Consider the following 19,571-nt stretch of genomic DNA (forward strand, 5'->3'; position numbering starts at 1 on the left):
TTTTCTCCCATGGGGCATTGCCCGCAAAGACTGGCATACACATTGGAGCACCGTAAGCCAAACCAGCCGATATCAGCAGGATCGGGTGACAGTCTCGTGTGCATGGTGGCCTCGCAACTCTCCCCGACTGGAAATGCCAGGGAGATAAGGAATTGGCACGTCCTATTTTGGACTGCAGATCCGGCAAGATAAGCCACCACCAGAGGAGTCTGACAGAGGCTCTCTCCTAAACTGGCCATACACATTATGCCTGTGTATGTGTCTGTGTGTGTCTGTGTATGCGTCTGTGTGTTCTGTGTCTGTGTGTGTGCTTGTGTATGTGTCTGTGTGTTCTGTGCCTGTGTATGTGCCTGTGTATGTGTCTGTGTGTTCTGTGTCTGTGTGTGTGCCTGTGTATGTGTCTGTGTGTTCTGTGTTTGTGTCTGTGTGTTCTGTGTCTGTGTGTGTGCCTGTGTATGTGTCTGTGTATGTGTCTGTGTGTTCTGTGTCTGTGTCTGTGTGTTCTGTGTCTGTGTGTTCTGTGTCTGTGTGTGTGCCTGTGTATGTGTCTGTGTATGTGTCTGTGTGTTCTGTGTTTGTGTCTGTGTGTTCTGTGTCTGTGTGTGTGCCTGTCTGTGTGTTCTGTGTCTCTGTATGTGTCTGTGTGTTCTGTGTCTGTGTGTTCTGTGTGTGTGTATGTGTCTGTGTGTTCTGTGTCTGTTTATGTGTGTTCTGTGTATGTGTCTGTGTGTTCTGTGTCTGTTTATGTGTGTTCTGTGTTTGTGTCTGTGTATGTGTCTGTGTGTTCTGTGTGTGTGTCTGTGTATGTGTCTGTGTGTTCTGTGCCTGTTTATGTGTGTTCTGTGTTTGTGTCTGTGTATGTGTCTGTGTGTTCGTTCTGTGTGTGTATCTGTGTCTGTGTATGTGTGTTCTGTGTATGTCTCGGTGTTCTGTGTGTGTGTCTGTGTATGTGTCTGTGTCTGTGTGTTCTGTGTATGCGTGTTCTATGTGTGTCTGTGTGTTCTGTGCTTGTGTTCTGTGTGTCTGTGTATGTGTCTGTGCGTGTGTTCTGTGTGGTGTCTGTGTTTTCTGTGCTTGTGTTCTGTGTGTGTCTGTGTATGCGTCTGTGTGTTCGTTCTGTGTGTGTCTGTGTGTTCTGTGCGTGTGTTCTGTGCGTGTGTTCTGTGTGTGTCTGTGTCTGTGTGTTCTGTGTGTGCCTTCTGTGTGTGTCTGTGTATGTGTCTGTGCGTTCTGTGCGTGTGTTCTGTGTGGTGTCTGTGTTTTCTGTGCTTGTGTTCTGTGTGTGTCTGTGTATGTGTCTGTGCGTGTGTTCTGTGTGGTGTCTGTGTTTTCTGTGCTTGTGTTCTGTGTGTGTCTGTGTATGCGTCTGTGTGTTCGTTCTGTGTGTGTCTGTGTGTTCTGTGCGTGTGTTCTGTGCGTGTGTTCTGTGTGTGTCTGTGTCTGTGTGTTCTGTGTGTGCCTTCTGTGTGTGTCTGTGTATGTGTCTGTGTGTTCTGTGCGTGTGTTCTGTGTGTGCCTTCTGTGTGTGTCTGTGTATGTGTCTGTGCGTTCTGTGCGTGTGTTCTGTGTGGTGTCTGTGTTTTCTGTGCTTGTGTTCTGTGTGTGTCTGTGTATGTGTCTGTGCGTGTGTTCTGTGTGGTGTCTGTGTTTTCTGTGCTTGTGTTCTGTGTGTGTCTGTGTATGTGTCTGTGCGTTCCTTCTGTGTGTGTCTGTGTCTGTGTGTTCTGTGTGTGTGTTTTCTGTGCATTCCTTATGTGTGTGTATCTGTGTGTTCTGTGCGTGTGTTCTGTGTGGTGTCTGTGTGTTCTGTGTGTGTGTTTTCTGTGCGTGTGTTCTGTGTCTGTGTCTGTGTGTTCTGTGTGTGTTTTCTGTGCATTCCTTATGTGTGTGTATCTGTGCGTTCTGTGCGTGTGTTCTGTGTGGTGTCTGTGTTTTCTGTGCTTGTGTTCTGTGTGTGTCTGTGTATGTGTCTGTGCGTGTGTTCTGTGTGGTGTCTGTGTTTTCTGTGCTTGTGTTCTGTGTGTGTCTGTGTATGCGTCTGTGTGTTCGTTCTGTGTGTGTCTGTGTGTTCTGTGCGTGTGTTCTGTGCGTGTGTTCTGTGTGTGTCTGTGTCTGTGTGTTCTGTGTGTGCCTTCTGTGTGTGTCTGTGTATGTGTCTGTGTGTTCTGTGCGTGTGTTCTGTGTGTGCCTTCTGTGTGTGTCTGTGTATGTGTCTGTGTGTTCTGTGCGTGTGTTCTGTGTGTGTCTGTGTACGTGTCTCTGTGTTTGTGTGTGTATGTGTCTGTGTGTTCTGTGTTTGTGTCTGTGTGTGTGTGTGTGTATGTGTCTGTGTTTTCTGTGCTTGTGTTCTGTGTGTGTCTGTGTATGTGTCTGTGCGTTCCTTCTGTGTGTGTCTGTGTCTGTGTGTCTGTGTGTGTGTTTTCTGTGCGTGTGTTCTGTGTGTGTGTCTGTGTGTTCTGTGTTTGTGTGTATGTCTGTGCATTTCTTATGTGTGTGTATCTGTGTGTTCTGTGCGTGTGTTCTGTGTGGTGTCTGTGTTTTCTGTGCGTGTGTTCTGTGTGTTCCTTCTGTGTGTGTCTGTGTATGCGTCTGTGTGTGTGTGTGTGTGTGTGTGTATGTGTCTGAGTTCTGTGTTTATGTCTGTGTATGTGTCAGTGTATTTGTCTGTGTGTTCATTCTGTGTGTGTCTGTGTATGTGTCTGTGTATATGTGTTCTGTGCGTGTGCTCTGTGTGTGTGTCTGTGTTTTCTGTGCGTGTGTTCTGTGTGTGTGCCTGTGTACGTATCTCTGTGTATGTGTATGTGTCTGTGTGTTCTGTGTATGCGTGTTCTGTGTGTGTCTGTGTGTTCTGTGATTGTGTCTGTGTGTGTGTCTCTGTGTATATGTCTGTGTGTTCGTTCTGTGTGTGTGTCTGTATATGTGTTTGTGTCTGTGTGTGTCTGTGTATGTGTGTTCTGTGGGTGTTCTGTGTGTGTGTCTGTGTGTGTATGTGTCTGAGTTCTGTGTTTATGTTTGTGTGTTCTGTGTGTGTCAGTGTATTTGTCTGTGTGTTCATTCTGTGTGTGTCTGTGTATGTGTCTGTGTTTTCTGTGCGTGTGTTCTGTGTGTGTCTGTGTACGTGTCTCTGTGTTTGTGTGTGTATGTGTGTGTTCTGTGTTTGTGTTTGTGTCTGTGTATGTGTCTGTGTGTTCGTTCTGTGTGTGTCTGTGTTTTCTGTGCGTGTGTTCTGTGTGTTCCTTCTGTGTGTGTCTGTGTATGTGTCTGTGTTTTCTGTGCGTGTGTTCTGTGTGTTCCTTCTGTGTGTGTCTGTGTGTGTGTGTCTGTGTGTTCTGTGTTTGTGTGTATGTCTGTGCATTCCTTATGTGTGTGTATCTGTGTGTTCTGTGCGTGTGTTCTGTGTGGTGTCTGTGTTTTCTGTGCTTGTGTTCTGTGTGTTCCTTCTGTGTGTGTCTGTGTATGCGTCTGTGTGTTCGTTCTGTGTGTGTCTGTGTATGCGTCTGTGTGTTCGTTCTGTGTGTGTCTGTGTTTTCTGTGCGTGTGTTCTGTGTGTTCCTTCTGTGTGTGTCTGTGTATGTGTCTGTGTTTTCTGTGCGTGTGTTCTGTGTGTTCCTTCTGTGTGTGTCTGTGTATGTGTCTGTGTTTTCTGTGTTTGTGTGTGTCTGTGTATGCGTCTGTGTTTTCTGTGCGTGTGTTCTGTGTGTGTTCTGTGTGGTGTCTGTGTTTTCTGTGCGTGTGTTCTGTGTGTTCCTTCTGTGTGTGTCTGTGTATGTGTCTGTGTTTTCTATGTTTGTGTGTGTCTGTGTATGCGTCTGTGTTTTCTGTGTTTGTGTGTGTCTGTGTATGCGTCTGTGTGTTCTGTGTTTGTGTGTGTCTGTGTATGCGTCTGTGTGTTCATTCTGTGTGTGTCTGTGTATGTGTCTCTGTGTTTGTGTGTGTATGTGTGTGTTCTGTGTTTGTGTGTGTGTCTGTGTATGTGTCTGTGCGTGTGTTCTGTGTGGTGTCTGTGTTTTCTGTGCTTGTGTTCTGTGTGTGTCTGTGTATGTGTCTGTGCGTTCCTTCTGTGTGTGTCTGTGTCTGTGTGTGTGTTTTCTGTGCGTGTGTTCTGTGTGTGTGTCTGTGTGTTCTGTGTTTGTGTGTATGTCTGTGCATTCCTTATGTGTGTGTATCTGTGTTTTCTGTGCTTGTGTTCTGTGTGTTCCTTCTGTGTGTGTCTGTGTATGCGTCTGTGTGTTCGTTCTGTGTGTGTCTGTGTTTTCTGTGCGTGTGTTCTGTGTGTTCGTTCTGTGTGTGTCTGTGTATGTGTCTGTGTTTTCTGTGCGTGTGTTCTGTGTGTTCCTTCTGTGTGTCTGTGTATGTGTCTGTGTTTTCTGTGTTTGTGTGTGTCTGTGTATGCGTCTGTGTGTTCGTTCTGTGTGTGTCTGTGTATGTGTCTGTGTTTTCTGTGCGTGTGTTCTGTGTGTTCCTTCTGTGTGTCTGTGTATGTGTCTGTGTTTTCTGTGTTTGTGTGTGTCTGTGTATGCGTCTGTGTGTTCGTTCTGTGTGTGTCTGTGTTTTCTGTGCGTGTGTTCTGTGTGTTCCTTCTGTGTGTGTCTGTGTATGTGTCTGTGTGTTCGTTGTGTGTGTCTGTGTTTTCTGTGCTTGTGTTCTGTGTGTTCCTTCTGTGTGTGTCTGTGTATGCGTCTGTGTGTTCGTTCTGTGTGTGTCTGTGTTTTCTGTGCGTGTGTTCTGTGTGTTCCTTCTGTGTGTGTCTGTGTATGTGTCTGTGTTTTCTGTGCGTGTGTTCTGTGTGTTCCTTCTGTGTGTGTCTGTGTATGTGTCTGTGTTTTCTGTGTTTGTGTGTGTCTGTGTATGCGTCTGTGTTTTCTGTGCGTGTGTTCTGTGTGTTCCTTCTGTGTGTGTTCTGTGTGGTGTCTGTGTTTTCTGTGCGTGTGTTCTGTGTGTTCCTTCTGTGTGTGTCTGTGTATGTGTCTGTGTTTTCTATGTTTGTGTGTGTCTGTGTATGCGTCTGTGTTTTCTGTGTTTGTGTGTGTCTGTGTATGCGTCTGTGTGTTCTGTGTTTGTGTGTGTCTGTGTATGCGTCTGTGTGTTCGTTCTGTGTGTGTCTGTGTATGTGTCTCTGTGTTTGTGTGTGTATGTGTGTGTTCTGTGTTTGTGTGTGTGTCTGTGTATGTGTCTGTGCGTGTGTTCTGTGTGGTGTCTGTGTTTTCTGTGCTTGTGTTCTGTGTGTGTCTGTGTATGTGTCTGTGCGTTCCTTCTGTGTGTGTCTGTGTCTGTGTGTGTGTTTTCTGTGCGTGTGTTGTGTGTGTGTCTGTGTGTTCTGTGTTTGTGTGTATGTCTGTGCATTCCTTATGTGTGTGTATCTGTGTTTTCTGTGCTTGTGTTCTGTGTGTTCCTTCTGTGTGTGTCTGTGTATGCGTCTGTGTGTTCGTTCTGTGTGTGTCTGTGTTTTCTGTGCGTGTGTTCTGTGTGTTCGTTCTGTGTGTGTCTGTGTATGTGTCTGTGTTTTCTGTGCGTGTGTTCTGTGTGTTCCTTCTGTGTGTCTGTGTATGTGTCTGTGTTTTCTGTGTTTGTGTGTGTCTGTGTATGCGTCTGTGTGTTCGTTCTGTGTGTGTCTGTGTATGTGTCTGTGTTTTCTGTGCGTGTGTTCTGTGTGTTCCTTCTGTGTGTCTGTGTATGTGTCTGTGTTTTCTGTGTTTGTGTGTGTCTGTGTATGCGTCTGTGTGTTCGTTCTGTGTGTGTCTGTGTTTTCTGTGCGTGTGTTCTGTGTGTTCCTTCTGTGTGTGTCTGTGTATGTGTCTGTGTTTTCTGTTTGTGTGTGTCTGTGTATGCGTCTGTGTGTTCGTTCTGTGTGTGTCTGTGTATGTGTCTGTGTTTTCTGTGCATGTGTTCTGTGTGTTCCTTCTGTGTGTCTGTGTATGTGTCTGTGTTTTCTGTGTTTGTGTGTGTCTGTGTATGCGTCTGTGTGTTCGTTCTGTGTGTGTCTGTGTATGTGTCTGTGTGTTCTGTGCGTGTGTTCTGTGTGTGTCTGTGTACGTGTCTCTGTGTGTGTCTGTGTATGTGTCTGTGCGTTCTGTGCATGTGTTCTGTGTGGTGTCTGTGTTTTCTGTGCTTGTGTTCTGTGTGTGTCTGTGTATGTGTCTGTGCGTTCCTTCTGTGTGTGTCTGTGTCTGTGTGTGTGTGTTTTCTGTGCGTGTGTTCTGTGTGTGTCTGTGTGTTCTGTGTTTGTGCATTTCTTATGTGTGTGTATCTGTGTGTTCTGTGCGTGTGTTCTGTGTGGTGTCTGTGTTTTCTGTGCGTGTGTTCTGTGTGTTCCTTCTGTGTGTGTCTGTGTATGCGTCTGTGTGTGTGTGTGTGTGTGTGTGTGTGTGTGTGTGTGTATGTGTCTGAGTTCTGTGTTTATGTCTGTGTATGTGTCAGTGTATTTGTCTGTGTGTTCATTCTGTGTGTGTCTGTGTATGTGTCTGTGTATATGTGTTCTGTGCGTGTGTTCTGTGTGTGTGCCTGTGTACATATCTCTGTGTATGTGTATGTGTCTGTGTGTTCTGTGTATGCGTGTTCTGTGTGTGTCTGTGTGTTCTGTGATTGTGTCTGTGTGTGTGTCTCTGTGTATGTCTGTGTGTTCGTTCTGTGTGTGTGTCTGTATATGTGTTTGTGTATGTGTGTTCTGTGTGTGTGTCTGTGTGTGTATGTGTCTGAGTTCTGTGTTTATGTTTGTGTGTTCTGTGTGTGTCAGTGTATTTGTCTGTGTGTTCATTCTGTGTGTGTCTGTGTATGTGTCTGTGTTTTCTGTGCGTGTGTTCTGTGTGTTCCTTCTGTGTGTGTCTGTGTGTTCTGTGTGTTCCTTCTGTGTGTGTCTGTGTATGTGTTTTCTGTGTTTGTGTGTGTCTGTGTATGTGTCTGTGTTTTCTGTGCGTGTGTTCTGTGTGTTCCTTCTGTGTGTGTCTGTGTGTTCTGTGTGTTCCTTCTGTGTGTGTCTGTGTATGTGTCTGTGTTTTCTGTGTTTGTGTGTGTCTGTGTATGCGTCTGTGTGTTCGTTCTGTGTGTGTCTGTGTATGTGTCTGTGTTTTCTGTGCGTGTGTTCTGTGTGTGTCTGTGTACGTGTCTCTGTGTTTGTGTGTGTATGTGTGTGTTCTGTGTTTGTGTTTGTGTGTGTGTCTGTGTATGTGTCTGTGCGTGTGTTCTGTGTGGTGTCTGTGTTTTCTGTGCTTGTGTTCTGTGTGTTCCTTCTGTGTGTGTCTGTGTATGCGTCTGTGTGTTCGTTCTGTGTGTGTCTGTGTTTTCTGTGCGTGTGTTCTGTGCGTTCCTTCTGTGTGTGTCTGTGTCTGTGTGTGTGTGTTTTCTGTGCGTGTGTTCTGTGTGTGTGTCTGTGTGTTCTGTGTTTGTGTGTATGTCTGTGCATTCCTTATGTGTGTGTATCTGTGTGTTCTGTGCGTGTGTTCTGTGTGGTGTCTGTGTTTTCTGTGCTTGTGTTCTGTGTGTTCCTTCTGTGTGTGTCTGTGTATGCGTCTGTGTGTTCGTTCTGTGTGTGTCTGTGTTTTCTGTGCGTGTGTTCTGTGTGTTCCTTCTGTGTTTGTGTGTGTCTGTGTATGCGTCTGTGTTTTCTGTGCGTGTGTTCTGTGTGTTCCTTCTGTGTGTGTTCTGTGTGGTGTCTGTGTTTTCTGTGCGTGTGTTCTGTGTGTTCCTTCTGTGTGTGTCTGTGTATGTGTCTGTGTTTTCTATGTTTGTGTGTGTCTGTGTATGCGTCTGTGTTTTCTGTGTTTGTGTGTGTCTGTGTATGCGTCTGTGTGTTCGTTCTGTGTGTGTCTGTGTGTCTGTGTGTGTGTGTTTTCTGTGCGTGTGTTCTGTGTGTGTCTGTGTATGTGTCTGTGCGTTCCTTCTGTGTGTGTCTGTGTGTCTGTGTGTGTGTGTTTTCTGTGCGTGTGTTCTGTGTGTGTGTCTGTGTGTTCTGTGTTTGTGTGTATGTCTGTGCATTCCTTATGTGTGTGTATCTGTGTTTTCTGTGCTTGTGTTCTGTGTGTGTCTGTGTATGTGTCTCTGTGTTTGTGTGTGTATGTGTCTGTGTGTTCGTTCTGTGTGTTCGTTCTGTGTATGTGTCTGTGTATGTGTCTGTGTGTTCTGTGCGTGTGTTCTGTGTGTGTCTGTGTACGTGTCTCTGTGTTTGTGTGTGTATGTGTCTGTGTGTTCTGTGTTTGTGTCTGTGCGTTCTGTGCGTGTGTTCTGTGTGGTGTCTGTGTTTTCTGTGCTTGTGTTCTGTGTGTGTCTGTGTATGTGTCTGTGCGTTCCTTCTGTGTGTGTCTGTGTCTGTGTGTGTGTTTCTGTGCGTGTGTTCTGTGTGTGTCTGTGTGTTCTGTGTTTGTGTGTATGTCTGTGCATTCCTTATGTGTGTGTATCTGTGTTTTCTGTGCTTGTGTTCTGTGAGTTCCTTCTGTGTGTGTCTGTGTATGCATCTGTGTGTTCGTTCTGTGTGTGTCTGTGTTTTCTGTGCGTGTGTTCTGTGTGTTCCTTCTGTGTGTGTCTGTGTATGTGTCTGTGTTTTCTGTGTTTGTGTGTGTCTGTGTATGCATCTGTGTGTTCGTTCTGTGTGTGTCTGTGTATGTGTCTGTGTTTTCTGTGCGTGTGTTCTGTGTGTTCCTTCTGTGTGTCTGTGTATGTGTCTGTGTTTTCTGTGTTTGTGTGTGTCTGTGTATGCGTCTGTGTGTTCGTTCTGTGTGTGTCTGTGTTTTCTGTGCGTGTGTTCTGTGTGTTCCTTCTGTGTGTGTCTGTGTATGTGTCTGTGTTTTCTGTTTGTGTGTGTCTGTGTATGCGTCTGTGTGTTCGTTCTGTGTGTGTCTGTGTATGTGTCTGTGTTTTCTGTGCATGTGTTCTGTGTGTTCCTTCTGTGTGTCTGTGTATGTGTCTGTGTGTTCGTTCTGTGTGTTCGTTCTGTGTGTGTCTGTGTATGTGTCTGTGTGTTCTGTGCGTGTGTTCTGTGTGTGTCTGTGTACGTGTCTCTGTGTTTGTGTGTGTATGTGTCTGTGTGTTCTGTGTTTGTGTCTGTGTGTGTGTCTGTGTATGTGTCTGTGCGTTCTGTGCATGTGTTCTGTGTGGTGTCTGTGTTTTCTGTGCTTGTGTTCTGTGTGTGTCTGTGTATGTGTCTGTGCGTTCCTTCTGTGTGTGTTTTCTGTGCGTGTGTTCTGTGTGTGTGTCTGTGTGTTCTGTGTTTGTGTGTATGTCTGTGCATTTCTTATGTGTGTGTATCTGTGTGTTCTGTGCGTGTGTTCTGTGTGGTGTCTGTGTTTTCTGTGCGTGTGTTCTGTGTGTTCCTTCTGTGTGTGTCTGTGTATGCGTCTGTGTGTGTGTGTGTGTGTGTGTGTGTATGTGTCTGAGTTCTGTGTTTATGTCTGTGTATGTGTCAGTGTATTTGTCTGTGTGTTCATTCTGTGTGTGTCTGTGTATGTGTCTGTGTATATGTGTTCTGTGCGTGTGCTCTGTGTGTGTGTCTGTGTTTTCTGTGCGTGTGTTCTGTGTGTGTGCCTGTGTACGTATCTCTGTGTATGTGTATGTGTCTGTGTGTTCTGTGTATGCGTGTTCTGTGTGTGTCTGTGTGTTCTGTGATTGTGTCTGTGTGTGTGTCTCTGTGTATGTCTGTGTGTTCGTTCTGTGTGTGTGTCTGTATATGTGTTTGTGTCTGTGTGTGTCTGTGTGTGTCTGTGTATGTGTGTTCTGTGGGTGTTCTGTGTGTGTATGTGTCTGAGTTCTGTGTTTATGTTTGTGTGTTCTGTGTGTGTCAGTGTATTTGTCTGTGTGTTCATTCTGTGTGTGTCTGTGTTTTCTGTGCGTGTGTTCTCTGTGTTCGTTCTGTGTGTGTCTGTGTTTTCTGTGCGTGTGTTCTGTGTGTTCCTTCTGTGTGTGTCTGTGTATGTGTCTGTGTTTTCTGTGTTTGTGTGTGTCTGTGTATGCGTCTGTGTGTTCGTTCTGTGTGTGTCTGTGTATGTGTCTGTGTGTTCTGCTGTCGGCCGAACGATGCTTTGGCCGATCATTCGGCTGAGCACCATCTTAGTTGACTCTCCCATACACAAGAGCGCTCGCTTGGCCCAGCAATCCTATGTTCTCTATGAGAAAGCTGCCAACTGACACGTTGGCGAGTGGCTTATATCCAGGAGAACAAAGCGATCAGCAGTCCGAAATCAGACATGTCTGAACGACATCTCTCCCGACAATCAGCCGGCCGGCGCCCCCATACACATCAGACCGTCGATCGAACCCATTGATATTGGCGGGTTCAGCTGACATTAGTGTACTGAGTATGAGGGCCTTTAGAGAACACAGGGGCGCTCCTATGTATGGAGAAGTTGTGGAAAAAAAGCTGCCGGCAAAACCATCTTTCGACTGACAGCTATCTATTGTGTATGGGTCCCCTAAGACCTCCATACTCAGTAGGTATCTTCTCCTCATAATTTTACCTTCAGACATGGAATAAGTACAAGATAAGTAAATCAAAATCTTTGATGCAGACGTAACAGCAGATTATAGTAATACATTGGTGACTCTTGCAGAAGACAGCGATAGATCGGCTGAAGTGTGTGCCGCTGGTGCCCTATGTCTACATTTGTACAGCTGAGCCCTAATGTCTGTGTTTCCAGTGGGGCAGGGAGGAGACGGCAAACCTTGCTGACCATCACCTGTGCCCTCTCTGTCTGGAATGTCCACAGACATGTTTATTGAGGAAGTTGGGGGGTGACAATCTGTCTGCAGGCTGTCCTATTGGTGGCCTGGCTTAAACTACTGTCATTTATTGTTCTTTTGTGTCTTTGTTTAAAGTGCTATTGATACAATGGCTTCCTCCACGCTAATTGCTCAGCTTTCATGTCTGAGACAGATCTGGTCTTCTGGAATTTTATTATCTATGGCTCGGAAGAGAATGAGACAGGTTTGAAAAATGCTAAATGACCTACAACTGTTTGTCATGGAGATCTGCAGGCTGGAAAACAAGTGGATGGTTGGGCTTTGTGCCGTTTATTATAGTGTATTCGCTTTCTTTCACGCATTCGAGGGATTGTATGGAAAAAGGAACCTGTACATAGGCGTGCATATAAATATATATATATGCATACATGTACATGCTTTTACGTATGCGTGCTGGAAATTTGCTGGATTATTGGTTACCAAACTAACCATTTAAAAACATTCTTTAAAGGGAACCTGTCACCTTGAGAAACATTATTTACCTGCAGATATGAGGGTGATCCGAGTGTCAGGTTCGATAACACTAACTACTTATTGATATAGGGTTATGAAGGTTCCCGGACGCTGTACCAAAAGTGCGGCACCCTGGAGAAAATAGAATTAGACTTACCGGTAATTCGGTTTCTAATAACCCACCACGACAGCACACAGGAGGATGTAACCCCACCCTAATAGGGAAAGAGGTTTAAATAGCCCCACCCACATCCTCCCTCCAGTGTTATTACAAAGGACCACAAGAGTATAGATGCTTACTCTAGGGTGGATGCGGGTGGCTGCTGTCATAAATCTTCTCACCCACTGATGTTCCGCTAGTCTTTGATCAAAGTATGAACTTAACGCCACTATCTGGACTTTAAGAGTACTAGGTCTGAGACCTTTGTCCAGACCTTCTTGTAGAAAGTCTAGAATCTGAGCCACATCATCCCTATGAGGGTCTGGGCGAGTGGGTGCACACCACCTTAAGAAGGTTTTCTAGATCTTATGGTAAATGGTGTTCGTTACAGGTTTCCTGCTCTTCTGGAGAGTTTTGATGACTTTCTCTGAGAGACCTCTTGACCTCAGGAATTCAGAAGCCAGGCAGTTAGGTGTAGTCTCTCGGGATCCGGATGGTGAATCGGTCCGTGGAGAAGGAGATCCTTGATGAGAGGAAGGATTAGAGGGCTCTCCACACTCAGACTGGTTAACGTTCCGAACCAACTTCTTTTTGGCCAGCGAGGGGCCACTAGGATTACTCTGGTCCCTTCAGTCCTTATCTTCTGTAAGGTTTTTGAAAGGATAGGTAGTGGGGGAAAGGCATACGCTAGTTTGAATTCCCATTTGTAAGCAAATGCGCCACGCCCAGGCAAGGGCCGTTTGGATCCAGGGAGAAATATTGAGGTACTTTCGCGTTCTGGTGTCCGGCGAAGAGATCTACCTCTGGATAGCCCCATCTCTCGACTAAAATCTGGAAGACGTCTGGCTTTAGGCTCCACTCTCCTGGATGAATCTTTGTTCTGCTTAAGAAGTCGGCCTGGATATTGACTGAACCTTTGATATGAAGAGCCGACAAGGATAAAAGATGTTCTTTGGCCCAGGAGAATATTCTTGCTGAGATTGCTTTTAAGCTTTCGTATCTTGTGCCCCCTTGATGACGAAGGTGGGCTACCGTGGTGATATTGTCTGAAAATATCTGACTGTGAGATTTCTGGACCAGAGGCTCTGCTGCTCTGAGGACTTCCTCTACGGCCTTTAGTTCTCTGAAATTTGATGAGCGTTGGCTCACCTCTTTGGTCCATATACCCTGGAATAGCTCTTGGGAGACCATGGCTCCCCATCCCTTTTTGCTGGCATCCACCTTTATTATTACCAGCGGATTCGGGATCCATGGTACTCCTCTGTTCAGATTTTTTCCGTTCAGCCACCAGAATAAACAGGTCCTTACTCGTGGTGGTATAGGGATTCTCCTGTTCAGAGACCGTGGGGATCCATCCCAATTCGTAAGGATGTGGGTCTGTAATGTTCGGGTATACGCCTGAGCCCAGGCCACCATCTGAATACAGGATGTCATAGACCCGAGGACCGACATGGCGTCTCTTAATGATACTGATCTTCTGCTCCTTAGGACATTGATCTTTGCTTTTATCATGACCTGTTTTTGTTTGGGCAGGAATGACGTCTGGCTGTGGGAATCCAATAGTACTTCTAGAAATGTTTTTGTCATGGAGGGAACCATATCTGATTTTTTCTGGTTCACTAACAAGCCCAGAGACGATAGGATCTGAGTGGTCAACTGTAGATGTTCTCGGAGTACTGGTACTGAGGGCCCGATTAATAACAGGTCGTCGAGGTATGGTACTATTGAAATGTTCTGACCCCTGATATAAGTCATGACTTCTGCCATGACTTTTGTAAATATTCGCGGGGCTGATGAAATTACAAATGGGAGAACAATGAGTTGATAGTGGACTATTTGATCCCCTTAAGCTACTGCGAATCTTAGGAACCTCCTGTGAAGTGGATGTATAGGGATGTGGTAATATGAATCCTGGAGGTCGATTGTGGCCATGACATGGTCCTGTCCTATCAGGGGGACCGTCGACCTGATGGATTCCATCTTGAATCGTTGGTAGTGGGTATACTGATTCAGTGGCTTTAGATTGATTATAACTCGGTGTGAGAAATTTGTTTTTTTTATTAGGAAGACTCTTGAATAATGTCCTGTGCCTATCTCTCTTGTAGGAACCAGGGATATCACCCCTGAGGACAATAGGTCTGTAAGACTGGATATCAGGGTGGCCTGACGACTGAGAGGAGAGCGGTGTTAACTTTATCCTCTCTGAAGGATAGGAGGAGAAATTTATTTTTACTCCGAACTCGACAACCCTCAGGACCCATGGGTCTGAGCAGATTTCTTTCCACTGTGGGAGAAAATTCGAGATGAAGCCCCTGACTGTCCTGACGTCATGGTCTGTTCTGACGTTGGTTTTGGGAGAGAAAAATATTTTTGCCTCCTCTACCTTTTGGCTAGCTCCATCGTACTGTTTTGCCCTTACCCCTATATTGAGGGATTTGCTCTTGGGAGGGACGAAAGGGCCTCTTCCTCACATTCCTAGGTTCCGGGAGGGCCTTCTTCTTGTCTGAAGCCTTCTTTAGAAGATCATCTAGGGCTGGCCCGAACATGTATTTCCCCTTAAAGGGGATGGAACGCAACTTCATTTTTGATGCCACGTCGCCGTTCCAGGATTTCAACCATAGGGCCCTTCTTACAGAGTTTGATAGCCCAGATGCTCTTGCCGCCACTCTCACGGATTCTGCAGAGGCGTCTGCTAAAAACCCCGTAGCTTTCTGTAGAAGCGGTAGGGATGCCAAGATGTCTTCTCTGGGGGTGCCTGAAACGAAGTGTTCCTCCAGTTGATCTAGCCAACGAGCCATTGATCGAGCTACGCCCGTAGAGACTGCATTGGTGCTTAATAGTGTTGCTGAGGTCTCCCAGGATTTTCTGAGTATTCTCTCCATTTTGCGTTCCAAGGGGTCTTTTAATTGAGAGGAATCTTCAAAGGGCAGTGTGGTTTTATTTACTACTCGTGCAATTTGGATATCCACTCTTGGGACTTCAGACCAGCATTCTGCTGTCTCATTGTCTACAGGAAATCTATCCATTAACTAAGTAGGGGTATTTAATCTCTTTTCTGGAGATTCTCACTCCTCTAAGACTAAGTCCCTAATACTCTGGTGTATAGGGAACACCAATTTTTTCCTGGAACATAGCCCCCCAAACATCTGATCCTGTACTGTTTGGGGCACTTTTTCTTCCTCGACCTCCATAGTTCTCCTTACTGCCATGAGGAGTTCCTCCAAGCTATCTGATGGAAAGTAATATCTCTCTCGTTGGGAGTTATCAGGGGTTGGACTTAGATAACCTTCCTCTGGAAGATCTTCCGAGATATATATCTCATCTTGAGAGTCTTCCTCCCCTCCCTCTGGCGGGCTAATTTTCCTCTTTTTGGCTGCTGAGGGAGTAGATGTAGGACCCTGACTAGATGAGGGAGTAGGGAGAGTGACCAAGGCTAAGGAGCATTTGATCTCCTGATGTACAATCCCCTTTATCTCCTCCATTAAGGAAGGTTGTTGCTGCCTGATAATCTTCTCCATACAGTCCTTGCATAGGGGCTTTCTATGGGATAGTTTTTTGTACAGATGGGACATCTGCGTGACAGTTTAACTTTATCTCCAGATGCAGGTTCCTTGTCCGCCTACAAGAGAGGGGAGAAGGGGAGGGGAGCTATAATCACTATTTCCTGCATCTGGGAGATGGACTACCAGTGCCATACTTACTGGGACCGGACCGGCGCTGGGCTCTACAGATGCAGAGCGAGAAGCTTCAACAGACATGGTTTTTGTCCTACCTATAGAAGTCTTCCTGTCCAGGGCTCCTTTTATGGGTGACCCGACCAGCGCCTCCCTCTGTTTAGAGGGCTCCTCACCTGGTGTCCAGGTGAAGATTTCTGATCACCGGCGGCATTCCACTCTTTTTCCCCCATAGCTTTTTGATGTAGTCCACAATGGAACGCAAACGGCCGGAAGTGACGTCATCATCCACCACCCGGCATCAGACGTCACTTCTGGCGCCGTGGCGTGCGCTCCACATCCTGGACCCAGCATCGCCCACGCATCCAGCGGGGGAGAGGAGGAGGAGGAGATCCTGCAGACCTTGCCCGAGAGAGCGGACTGCAGGAGGGGGTCCCGAATCCGGAGGAGAAGGGAGCAGCGCCCTGAGGAGGAGAGGTAAAAACCGCTCGATCCTCCGCTGCCCGGCTAGTAGCTTTCTCCCAGTGCCTGTCGCCGGCCCAGCACAACGGGGATGACCTCTTCATCCCTGATAGGGACAGGAAATAACACTGGAGGGAGGATGTGGGAGGGGCTATTTAAACCTCTTCGTATTTCCTGTCCCTATTAGGGTGGGGTTACATCCTCCTGTGTGCTGTCGTGGGGGGTTATTAGAGAAAATTAACTTTATTCTTCCCAGGATCCGCCAGCTTTCAGTCATGAAGGCATGTCCGGATCAATTACAGTCACCGCTCACATCTCTGAGAACAGCGGCTTTAACTGCTCCCCGGCATTGAGTGACAGCTAGCTCAGCAGTGTATCAGCAGTGTAAATAGAATTATCGGACCTGACAGATTCCCTTTAAATCCTGAGTAGCAGCGGCTACAGAGAGAAATGAAGTTTTATTATCCCTGAAGCCGCTTGGTTACAATTATCGGGGCGGTGCAGGGAACGGTTACAGTCAGTGTAAAGTGACGGGGAGAGTGATTGACAGTCATGTATGTGCAGAGCATGCTGTCAAAGTGCAGCGGAGTGATTACATGATTACAGACGTGCTCAATGAATAGTAATCGGTGACTGGAACCCCTCTCTGCATGGCCCCAGTGACCGGAAGTGAGGGGCTATAGGAAGAATTAAGCTGCATTTTCACCCTGTTGCTGTATTTCCAGTAAGTAGGCTAAAAGCTATTTACCTGCAGATTACGTCCCTTGAACAGCGTAGGAAATAATGGGAATGATTTTCCATGGTAAAAATAATTCCCACTTTTATAAATATTAAAAAATAATTATTTGGATAAATGTCAAATAACGATCTGCAGTTTAGTCTATTACCTTCTGTTATCAGCCATCGTTCTTCCTGACGAATCCTATTTTTTTTAAAGTAACACAGCAGCCAGATGTTAACGTAAAGCCATTACGGAAATATAACAGTGGCTAAGATTTATCAAGCTATTTGCGCCTGTATTCTGGCAAAAAAAATCACAAACTTTTAACACATTTTTCATAAAATATTGCTTTTTTTTTTCTTTAATAATACAGCTTGTTTGGGGGGGGGGGGGTTCTATTTTTTTAATTCACTTTTAGTGTTTCTGGGGGTGTTTATGGCGTTTTTCAAAAGCCAGCAAATGCTTTAGGGCTTTAGATATGGTGTTTTTTTAGGCATTATCCAAAACACATCTCCACGGGAAATAGAAAATACATGAAAAAAATGTCTAAACAGGAAATAAAATAATAATAATTCTGGTAAAACGCATAAAAAAACAAAAGCATGAAAAAAATGTTTCTGGGGGACAGAAGCGATTAGTCGGAGCTTACACGATCAGAGCCCCAACCTGTAGATAGGTGAGAATTTAATTTTAATAAAATACCAATTTAAAAGGGTTTTACCAAATTCACAAGTGTAAAATCCACAATTCCGGTCATGGGATCGCTGGGGATCCCAGCAGTCAGACCTCCAGCAATCCCGAGATGGAGCTGTGGGACCCCTACATTGGAGCTTGAATGGAGCAGAGCTGTGCGCACTCAAAGCCAACTATAGCACTCGGCTATTTCCGGCAGTCCCATTGCAATGGATGAAGTGGAGGTTGAGCATGGGTACCTCGGCTTAATTCAAGATGACATTTTCAGAATTACACAGCTCTATTCACAGGAACACTGAGGATCCCAGGAGTTGAACCTCCAGCAATCCTGAGTTCAAGCTGTGAAACCCCTAGATTGGAGCTTCAATGGAGGGGAGGTGTGCATACTCAAAGCCAAGTATAGCACTCGGCTATATCCAACAGTCCCATTAACAATGGATAAAGTAGAGGCCGAGCATGGGCAACACAGCTCCAATCAAGATGACGTTTTTGGGATTCCACAACCCTGTTCTTGAGATCAGTAAGGATCCCAGCAGTCGGACTCCCAGAAATCCTGAGTCAGAGCTGGGGAACCATTAGATTGGAGCTTCAATGGAGCGGAGGTGCGCATACTCAAAACCAAGTATAGCACTCGGCTTTTTCCAGCAGTCCCATTAACAATGAATCAAGTGGAGGCCGAGCATGGGCACCTCAGCTCCATTCAAGATGACATTTTTGGGATTCCACAGTCCTGTTTTTTGGATCACTGAGGATCCCAGCAGTCAGACCCCTAGCAATCCTGAGTCAGAGCTGTGAAACCCCTAGATTGGAGCTTGAATGGAGCGGAGGTGCTCGTACTCAAAATCAAGTATAGCACTTGGCTAATTCCGGCAATCCCATTAACAATGGAAGAAGACATTTTTGGGACTCCCCAGCCCTCTGCTCGGGATTAATGGGGGTCCCAGCAGTCGGCAAGGTAGGCCCTATCCATGGATAGAGGATAACCTCTTCGGAAGACCTCTTTAACTAATATAATCTGCTCACTAAACTCTAAAATTCCACATTCTATAGCCCTGTGTAGGTGAAAACAAGTCCTGGATAATCAGAATAAGGACTCATACAGATGTCTATTTTTCACATACTTGTTCTATTTGTGTTTTTCATTATAGTCTATGCTTTTTACATGTCTAAGACAGATCAGGTTTTAATCCGAGTCACAGATCAAACTCTCCCATCCTAATTAATGGACAGCTCAGGAATGCCTTTTGGAAGTCATCCATATACTGTCCATTGTTTAATGGGTAGAAGAAGCTTGGAATTATAATTTTTTTTTATTATTTTGCATGCAAGAAAACACATTCCACATTGATGGTAAAAATGGATTCAAGGGGACCAAAAAGGGACAACAATCGGATCCAGCACATGCTCCATTTTTCGGTTGCCTTTCTGAATTATCGCACGACTGATATATGGATTATTTAGATCAACCCTTAGTTGATTACTCCAACCCACTGGACTAAAAAAATCACAGTGAGTGCCTTCCATGTTCCAAAGATACCAACCAATCTTATTTCTAAAATGAGAGCACTGATCGTCCCCGAAGCACACATCATTGCCTCAGCAATCCTTTCCACATAACCTAGAAATACCAGGCATGTTAAGAGGAAACTAATATAAATTTCTTCACAATAATAAAAAATAAATCAAGGCCACGGAAATAGAAGCAACACAAAAAAATATAATTCCTACTCATTTTTCTGCCGGTCCGTTCTCATTATGAGCTATTTATATAGTACTCATTTTAGTACTGGACCTGGTCACAGTGCCCCGGCCTTATTCCAGCACTTTAACAGCAGCGTCCATAGTTTCCTTGACCACACGAGGCACATCCTACCGAAACTGCCTCCAAAATTGCTATTTTTGTGAATCTAGCATTCAAGATATTACATGAGGACCTTAATTGCTCTATGGCTTGCAGAGCCATAACTTAACGTACCCATTCTCTGAAGGAAGAACATTAACTGGGCCCCCTAAATATCATTTTTAGTATTTATTGTTGGCCCTTTTCTGGCCAAACGATGACTACAGTCTTCACACCAAGTATAACTTCAACCCTGGCAGGAGGCAAAAAAGCAAAGGCTTCTTCTTCGATGGCCATCATGGTCAACCATGTCGAAACATCCAGCTACATACCTAGCAGGGCATTGCGGCCATTGTCATCTGGTAGAAATCTCTTGTCCACGGCGCACACCAAAATGTGATCTGGTGAACTAGGCGACTTCACGCCAACCAATAAAAATCCGGGAGGCACTTCAAACTGCTCGGAGGCAATGGACGCCAATCTCAAGTCTTTACCCGCCTGACAAAAGCCTGAAAGAAAGACAGAAAATCATATTTGTAGTTACTAAAACTTTCCAGAAACCTCGATGAAGGGTGAAGTCCATATTCCTAGATCTATGGATCGGTCCAGGCACATCTCAGTTAGACCTTTTGTACATAGACACGTTATGACTCCTCCGATTTGCACTGAGTTGTAATAGGGAACCATTAGAAGTCTACGGGTCCTACTGTGCCTTCATTGGTCTCCAAAATTATTCCATGAGAAATCGTGCCATAGTCCATTACATGCTTACCCAAACTGCTAGTGGCAAAATATAGTTGTTTAGTCCAATAGTGGTCAACAAATTAGTGCCGCCAAAGTACT

The 19,571-nt window shown here is 45.5% G+C and overlaps 1 protein-coding gene across 1 annotated transcript in view; it reads right to left on the reverse strand.

Annotated features, from left to right (window-relative positions):
• GREB1 (growth regulating estrogen receptor binding 1) overlaps positions 1 to 19,571 on the reverse strand; it is a 223,965-nt gene that overhangs the window by 137,151 nt on the left and 67,243 nt on the right. Inside the window, exon 4 of the mRNA XM_073674150.1 lies at positions 19,061 to 19,237. Coding sequence (XP_073530251.1) covers positions 19,061 to 19,237 — 177 coding nt within the window. The remainder of the gene's footprint in view (positions 1 to 19,060; positions 19,238 to 19,571) is intronic.

Source organism: Phyllobates terribilis, unplaced genomic scaffold (assembly GCF_046119375.1).
Source record: "Phyllobates terribilis strain yellow unplaced genomic scaffold, ASM4611937v1 Scaffold_3__8_contigs__length_932513732, whole genome shotgun sequence".
Taxonomy (NCBI): Eukaryota; Metazoa; Chordata; class Amphibia; order Anura; family Dendrobatidae; genus Phyllobates; species Phyllobates terribilis.